This window comes from Athene cunicularia (genome assembly GCF_003259725.1).
Source record: "Athene cunicularia isolate RWA chromosome 2 unlocalized genomic scaffold, athCun1 chr2_part1, whole genome shotgun sequence".
Lineage (NCBI taxonomy): Eukaryota > Metazoa > Chordata > Aves > Strigiformes > Strigidae > Athene > Athene cunicularia.
Window position 1 is genome coordinate 8899634 of NW_020799095.1, and position 9079 is coordinate 8908712.

A 9079-nucleotide genomic window follows, 5' to 3' on the forward strand; every position below is an offset into this window, starting at 1 on the left:
GCCTCCCCCCCTCCCCTGCGGTCCGCACCCGGCTCCCACCGCGAAGGCGAGATGGAGGGTAAACGCTGCCGGCCCCAGAGCCGCCTTCTCCCGCCTTTGCTACCCGCCCCGGGGCCTGGCGGGGTGGCGGCCACCGCCGCCATCTCTGACCCCCTCCACCCCTCGGGCGGTTTAGCCCGTCCTCTCCGGCCGGGGGCTCCTGGGGGCTCCCCGCCACGGCGACCGCCGGGCCCCGGGAGGAGACGGACGTCGGGACGGCGGCGGGAGGCAGGAGGCAGGGGCGGCTGGCAGCCAAGGGGCGGGAGGGGAAGGGCTGCCTTCGCGAGGGGCTCCCGCCGCTTCGGAAACTTCCCCCGTAACCTGCGGAGACGGGCAGGGAGGCTGCCTGCCGAGCATCTGGCTGTAGCCTCCTTTCCTTGAAGCGCAGCAGTAACCTAGCCAGAACGGTTTAATAAGGTAGACCTTGCATCACTGATTAGAAAAGCATTGCAGCACAGTAATTCTGTCGAAATAAATGATTTTTAAAGATGGGTGACTTTTAGGGTTGTTTTGTTTTGTTTTGTTTTTTTTTCCCCCAGGCACCAGGTAAAGCAGGTGTGGCAATACAGTGATTTGTTTTGGAGCAAAAGGTCTCAGGAAGGGAGAAGTTAATCCTGTCTTATAAATGTATTATCAAGTTAACTTGTTTACCTGCATTAGCAGGAAGGCCTTTCATCTTTGTGTAATAAAAAAGTTGACCGTATGTTTATAAAAGTTGGGAATGTGGAAGACTTATGCCTAATACAATAATGAGACTTCTGGAGAAGCTTAGAAAATTCAGAGACTGAATTGTGGTATCCCTAGGCTTTAGGTATGTCATTACTTGTGACATTAAGAAGTGAGGAATTCCTTGGTCTTGTGAGTGGAAGATGGTTGCTAAGTCAGAAAACAGAGAAAGTGTTTGCAGATGGCTGTTCTCTCTCCCACAAAATCAATATTCTTGATAAGAATTTCTCCACTTACCCCAAGTTGGGAATCTGTTATAAAAACAGTCAAAAAGTCTCAAGACCTAGTATGTTGCTTTTAGTTTTACCCTAAGCATGGGTGAGACACTGAAAAAGATTTTACTCCCAGGTTGGGAAAGTCTAGCTTGTCTCCCAGAAGTTCAGTGTCTTGCACTCATGGGTGACCCAAGTCCTTAGCACTGTATTGATGGAGAATCTCAAAGCAATATATTTGAAAGAGAACTCCTGAAACTTAATACTTTAAGAATGATGACTCCCTTTTGCTTGATTTGATGTAAATTGATTGAGTGTTATAAAGTTACGTGATAGTTCTAGTGTGCGGTAATACATTCGAGCGTGCGTAGTAGTTTAAGGCTGTACTGTGTGAGTAGCAGGAGTGGTACTGTTTGAGTGACAGCTCTAAAAGTGATTTGCTTCTGACGCAGCTTATCTTAATATCCTCTGCCAAGACAACACCAAAGATAAGCTTCTAGTGGTCACTAAGATTGAGATCCTGGCGTTCCCTCTGGCTGAGTAGTAGTGCTCTTGTTCAAATATTGCCTGAAGTATGCTACCAAAAGTCTAATTTCCTTCTAAAACCATTGGCTTGTGCTGGTAAGACTGAATTTGTCTAGTGATAATATCATCTCCCCCTTGCTGCTGCAGGTTTTCCAGTCTCTCTATCCTATTCATGAGTAGCATCTGTAACTTCTGCATACCTTATCTCTTCTGAGGAATTTTTTACTCTCCCTGTCCTCTCTTCTATCTTTCGTTATTTGCTGTTTTCTGCTAGGTTCTGTTTGATGAATGAACTTCATGAGAGTGGAATGGTTAAGGAAGTTGGGCTGCATTGTAGCCTTTTCTGTGAGTATTGATTGTTGCCTTATTTGTGGATTCAGGTAATTTAGGTTCTGGAGAAAGATTTTGCTCCTGTTATCTTGAGCTGTTGAAGAAGTGGAGCTCTTTGGTTCTCGAGGTGGTAAGGTCTTTTTGTTCCCTGTGGAAAGATTTTTTTCTTTTTTTTTTTTGTTTGGCAAGTGTGAATCCACAGTTAGAATAAGACCTTTTGGGCTGATATGTGCAGTTCTCCTTTCAGTACTGGTTTTATGTGCTCTAAGCTTTTAAGATTATATGGGAAAACATCTAGGAGACAAGGACTGAAGGCACCTGCCTGTTGCAGCAGTAGCATTGTATTTGCTTTGAACAGCTTAAGCAGCTGGCAAAGTGGAGGCTTGGATGTGCATAGAGTTACCCTTGCAGCAGCTGCTGTGGTGAACACATTGGGAGCACTCTTGGGGGGTGTGTGTGTGACACATTTTGGTATTTTTTAAATTTTAAAGACTCTTAATGTGGAGAGAAAGCAAGCACTTGTGAGGTTCATCTTGCTTGTTGCTAAGTGAGCTTAATTTCTTTCAGGCATTATCACCGCTGTCCACAAGGTCAGCCTTAATGACTCTGCAGGGATGAGTAAAAGGATTTTTTAGGCTCTGCTTCCACTAACACAAAAGATAAAAATTCCATTAATGAGAGGGGGCCAGGTTGTGGATTTGTACTCCTAGCTGCAGAAACAGATCTTCACTGCATATATCCTTCAGTCATTTGTCATCAGGATAGCTTTCCAAGGTTGTTTTGGCATGGAGAAAGCCTAGAGAATTCTGTATTGGGAACAACAACAAAAAAAAAAAGTATCCTTGTGGGGCATAATGGCTGGGTCTGTTAAGCAGAGTCTCAAGCAAGTTACTAGCTCATCAAGTACAACAAACAGAGTTGGAGCTGGAAATCATAAGAGGAAGGGAGCAGCTGGCATATATGCAATATGATGCTCTTTTAACTTCTGAATTGCTGTCTGCTCTGTGTGTTTGGGGTGTTTTGTGGTTTGCGTCTTCCAGCAGGCTGGGAAGATGAGTCAGCAAACTTTTATTTCACATAAGATGTGCCTGTGTTGCCATCTCAAACAGGTGTAATGTGAAGCATGGTAAAACATACTGAAAGTTAGGGTGACTTTAAAGCTCTGGTAACGTGACACTCAGGTTAGTATTTTGGTCAGAGCAGAGGGATAGGATCTCTCCTGTGTCTTAAAATCTGATCTGATAAAAAAGATACTAGGATCTTTGCTAATATCACTTCATCAGAGGAGGGGAAACATAAGTTTGCAAGAAAAAAAGTGCACCAAATAAAGACATTCTGTGTGAGTGCATTCACTGTACTTTAAAATGAGTAAGACTTTTCTTGGCAGTTAATGAACGTTTAGTGAAGAAGCTTAATTTGACATTTGAGAAGTTCAATAAATAATTTTTCTTTCTTGATTAAGACATCTTTTAAGCTGTCACTTATGCAACAAAGAATTGTTGCTTTTTAATGCATTGAGAGAGCTTGTTGCATACTGATTCAGCTATTATTGCCTGTTAAACAGATTTCATGTGCCTTAATTTCCCTGCCCTTGATTATTTTAAGCAGCCTGCTTCGTTAAAAACCATTTGTATTTCCAAAAGCATTTATTACATGTTCAAGACAGAAAAAGTGGACACGTTGAAATCTATGTCTTTGTATTTCTCTGACCTCCTCTGCCCCCCACATTCAGGTTTGAGATAGTCAGTCCTAATGCTCACCCCCAGTGTTTACAGAAACTACCTCGTCAGGCTTTGCAAAAATCAAAAGTTAAATTTCTTATGGTCTTTTTGCTTCGGCTTGTGTCACAAACTGTAGAGGCTGTTGGGGGGGGGTAGTTGTAAAGCATTGATACCTCAAGGATACTCAGCAGGACATGACTAAATTGGGGACATTTCCTCCCTTTTTTAATTCTCCCATCTGTGCATGGAAGTTATCTTAACATTAGTGGAGTTTATACATGTGCAATGGGGGAGTAATAAATTTAAATGACCAGTGGTTTTTGCTTTGTGGCGTGTCAGTGGAGATTGTTTCTGTTGATGTTTATTGTTAGGGCAAGTCTAAGGGTAATAAAAGGTGTCTTAGACTTGGTTCATATGTATGTATGTCCATCTCTATTACTGTTTCTTGAGTATATGTGATCTTGATTTTATTTTTTTTTTTTAATGAGAAACTTGTCAAGTATCAGCAAATAGAGGTGTCTGTAAAGAAAAAGTTACGTGACCAGAGGTTTTTTGGTGCCATATATATGAGGTATGGGACCAGAGGTTTTTCAGTGCCATACACATGAGGAGGACTGGTTCTTAGAGACAAAGGTCTTGTCTTAGTGAAGTAGCAATAACTACAAAGTAGCTGATAAACCTAGATAATTCAGAAGAGCTTTTGGTTCTAAAGCTTGGATGTCTCTGCCCTTTGTCACGTTTCACCTTATGTAAGCTGAAAAGCCTCATAAATATGATCTTAGCCATTGGCAAATGTCAGGGTTTCACCAAGAAATGTTGTCTCATAAGCAGCTTGGCTTCCCTCCTCTAGTTACACTGTAGGACAGCTTGTGTCTCATTGAGCTTCTTAAACTAATTTTTCTCAAGCAGACCTACTCCATTGTTCAGGGATTATTGAGCCCCCTTTGGGGACAGTATATCACTCTAAAAAGCTGTTACACCTGCCCGAAGGGGAAAGAGCAAACAACAAATGTTGTATGTACCTGCTATTTGGTTGCAGTGTTGATGCTGATCTCAAACAACTGATTAAAGTTTTGTCATGATCAAAAAAAAAAAAAGCCAAATACGAGGTCTGCTAGTGTTTTCTGCTGGTACTTGCCAGTGTTTACTGTCACCCAACAGCTTGGCCTCTTGCAGCTCAGGAACGGTTTCCCAAAACCACCCAGGAAAATCAAGGCAGGCACCATCTGAAGTGATGGGTTCAGGGCCCTGCTGGGTTCTTCATCTGTGTGACTGGTCTCTGCTGATCTGACCAGCGATGTTATAATAGTCTGTGCAAGGCAGCTTGCTCTGTTTTGAAAGTGGATTGAACTACTTTCCTATACATAATATGCAAATAAATTGTGAATGTCTACGTAGGAACTAGTTCAGAGGACCTAGTGGGCTGGAAAGTTACATCCTGATTTACTATGCACTAGCTTCCCCGTGTTAGTACCTAAGGGCATATCTCAGAAAAATATTGGAGACATCAGTTAGTGACCAGTAATTGTAAACCCTTCATAGGAAATGGAAAATATTGAAGAGTTTATAATGTTAAGAAAGAGGAAAAAAGTTTTGACTGTCTTGAATGTAACTGTAACTTGAGTGTAGAGGTAAAACTTCCTAAAATGAAATTTAGACTTTTCATCTATTTTCACATTTTAATTTGCATTGAATCCCAGAAAACGCAGCTTTAGTAAATTACTGCTTTGTTAGTTGATTTTTTTAAAGACTGGGGTCAAAAATTGTTTTTATACTACGACTAAACATATAGCCCTTGCATGAAATTACAAGCTGTCCTGGACTCTCGAATCAAGTTGCAGGACTTCCATTTGGACAAAAAAAAACCCAATTGTACTTTCACTTCTTTCACTTTCACTTTTCCAGTGGGAAGCAGAGAAGTCTCAGGGATGCTTTATATTCTGTATCTACCACACATATATTTGTTGCCTCTGTCTGAATTCTGCCTCCTGAAGTTAACTGCTATCCCATGCACAGTACCTGTAATTGACTTGAATGTTGTAAATACATTCCTTTCCCACAGAAAAAGGAATATTCATTAAATGTTCATTATCAATGTGCAACTTCTAATGAAAATAAAAGCCATTTTGTTTCTCAGATGCTTCCTATACTGTTGGCAGATGTTAAAAATTATAACGTGAGCTGAGAGTCTCATTGGGGTCAGGGAGTGGGGATTTCCATTTCATAGTTGGCATCTGCTGTTTCTCAGTTTCGCATCAAGGTGAATTCTGATTCTCTGCAGCCTTTCTTCCTAATTGGAAATGTTACAGCATGAATCATTCCTGCAGTTACTTGGTTAGGGCATTGAGTTGTTATTAAATATTAACATCAATTCCTGAGGTTTGGCTACATAAAAATTCTTGTATCTTGTCTTTTAACTTTTGTCTGCCTTTTTTTTTTTTTTTTTTTTAAGCATGTCCTGCCTAGTACAGTTGTGTATAGCAGACTCTTGGCACACAGCAAATGGATGCAACATGTCATGAGTGTTCAACTAATAAAGGTGCCCCCACAGGACTTTGGAAACATCTCTGAAAGCAGAACCTCTCTCCTAGTAGGGACCTTGCATTCTCTGTCAGATAGTCATTCCAGGGGCTCCTCTCCAAATTTCTCTCTCTTTTTCTCAACCTTCCCTTTCAGAATGGGAAATTCGGGTGTGGGACAGAGAATAGGACCCGTTTGTTGTACTGTTGCCATTTAGTGCTAGCAGTGTGCTCAAAGACTCTATTGAGAGGCCTTTGAGCCTGGACACAAGTATTTTTATTTTGCTTGGGTCATGGTCTATAAAGGTCATGTTTGCATTTTCACAGTTGGAGGATTCCTATGTGCGGGGGACTGATGCAGGCCTTCTGAAGGGAAGCACCCAACTTATTCTCTGCCCACAAAGGGCCTGGTCCATAAATGTGCAAAACAGAAACATATAGGGGCAATTGCATGAGCCCTACCATACATGTGCCTACTTTTTTTTTTTTTTCATATGGATGGGTTTGCCAGGACACCAAGTCAGCGTATATACTGGATTCAAAGAAACGTGCATCATCTTTGCTTGGCAACAGACCTGGGAAATCAGTTTACTAAGAAACAGTGTATTTTGCCTTAAAAAGAGTGGCTTACTTCAGTCATAGCCATACAGAAAGTGGTGATTAAAGAAACAAGTTTCTTTAAAGATTACATACGCCAAGGGACTCAAATAGCTGCACAGTACAGGACAGGTTTGTGTTTTAATACTTTGATACACGATATGGCACCACAGTAATCCATTAAACATGATGGTATGGAGTCTTGACACTAAAGTTCACTTGTTTTCTTTTGCTGGACACACTGAAAGAAAATACTGAGGTCTTCTGAAAAAAACATGACTAGATCATACAGAATGAGAAATAATGCTGGCAATTATTGTTGCATTTGTTACAAAGCAGGGATCAGGTTTTGGCCAAAGCCAGCCTTTTGCATTCACTTGAATAGTCGGTGGTGTTAGTACAGCATAAACTGAACAGGATTTGGCTCTGGCATTCAAGCACAAGCTCTTCTTTCACAACCACCCCCTTCTGTTTCTGCCTTTTCCTTGTGAGCAGCAAATCTTTCTGGGCATTTTATTCTACTCTCCCAAATGTTGTCAGAACGTGCCAAGTACAAGGCTACAGTTTCTTTTTGTAGTGCAGGAGTTTAGCAGTGAAAGTTTCTATATGTTTATGGAAACACAGATGCAGCTTTTAAAATACTGGGTGGTGCTTGCATAAAGATCCATCTGAAAAAAAATGTTTATTTTTCTGTACATTATTTCATCTCCAGTTAAGTGCTGGTTGGAAATCCTTAAGCTTCTGTAGTAGAATATTTCATTCAGGATGAAATGTGAGAATTACAGGCTTGATTCTGCCACTGCTGAAGCCAGTGGCTAAATGCCCAATTGTCTTCAATTGGAGGAGGATCGAATCTTCTCCAAATGAAGAGTCTTCTCCTTTGCTGAAGGATATCTTGAACAGTCAGTAATCCTTAATCTCTGATTTAAAGCACTTCCATTTGGTAAAGTTTTAGTTCTCTTTCAAGCCTGGAGCCATTTGGCTGAAATTGCATTTGATATACTTTCTGGAAGTCTGTTTTCTGAGTATACTTAGGAGTCTGTTTCCATATTCTTAAATAGAAAAAAATACATTTATTGCAGCCACATCTCCAGATTGTTGGTCTGTCATGTTTGAAAACAAAAAAGGTATATGTGACAAGATGCTTTATGTATGAAGTGGACTGACTCTCCCTTAGTCCTATCAGGTGTGTTTGAGGTATATATGTAAAAGGCCTGAAATTCTTGGAAAATAATGTTTTTAGCATTTGAGGTATGATTTTTTTTTTTTTTTTTAATTTTTATTTTTTAAAGAGACAACATGAATTATCAGCTCGTAAAGACTGTGTTTCTTAGCTTGGGTTTCTTAGATTAGCTTGAGCTCTGAGCAGGTGTTAAAGGCATACTATTTATGTATTGTGACATAAAAAGTGAACCTTGACTCTTTCTGGAGGTTCACAATGTAAAACATAATAAATTGGTCATAGGATCTTTTAAAAATGTCATAAAAAGAAAAAAATCTTATGGAAATTCAGACTTTTATCATCTACTTAGTTTTCCTCTTCAAGGTTTTTACTGCAGCCAAGAGGAAACACATTTACTTTTCAATAAAGAAGGGTTTGGAATTCTCATAAGAACTTCAGAAGTCAGACAGTTATAAGTAGAAGATTAAGTATCACAGGATTTGCAGTAAAATCATGAGGGATGAGACTAGTATATATATTCAGCAGTGGTCTGCAAAACCTGAAGACCTTTACCTCAGAAAATGTGTATATCTGGGTCTTGATTTAGCTGCTGATTGTGAAATAGTTGTTCCTATTAATTTCCAGTAATAGTCTTATGGTGTTCCGGGGCAGAATTTAGCTCTGCAAGTTCAGCTTGAAATGGTGATAACCAAAAAATTACTGGGAGAACAGTAAATAATAGCATGGTGTATTATTTCATGTAATATAATGTAGGCTAAGTCCTGAACTCTTTGCTGGAGCCTTACACAGGTAAATTGCTGTTGAAATGAAGGTTCATTTCTCTCCCTTCCTTCTGACCCTTTGCTTTACCTTTCTTTTTTCATAGACTGTGCCTGAAGCCCAACACAGATATGTTGAGTCTAGAGGTAGGCAATCACCTGTTTTCCAGAGGATGTCTTCTTCCTCAGGCTCCTCAAAGTGTCCTATGGAGACTGTAAAACTGTGTGTAGAGGTGAACAGACGCTGCAGATAGGGAACTGTTGTTAGACCTATCACACAGCCCCCTAAAGACCTGGTAGAAAATGTAAAGTTCTGCTTTTGCTTTTCACAGAATCCCTGGAAGAGATCATTGTAGTGTCATGGAAGTACTAGTATAACATCTCTGTGAAGAAGTGTCAGAACTAGGGCTGATGGAGTTACCGACAGAAAGCTTTTGCACAGCTCTTGTTCTAGCAGAGATCTGGGGGG

General features: G+C 40.5%; 1 protein-coding gene across 1 annotated transcript in view; it reads left to right on the top strand.

Annotated features, from left to right (window-relative positions):
* The first annotated feature begins 6 nt into the window (after positions 1-6).
* The window catches only part of GADL1 (glutamate decarboxylase like 1), an 80038-nt gene continuing 70965 nt past the window's right edge, over positions 7-9079 (top strand). Inside the window, exon 1 of the mRNA XM_026842917.1 lies at positions 7-58. Coding sequence (XP_026698718.1) covers positions 52-58 — 7 coding nt within the window. The 5' untranslated portion in view covers positions 7-51. The remainder of the gene's footprint in view (positions 59-9079) is intronic.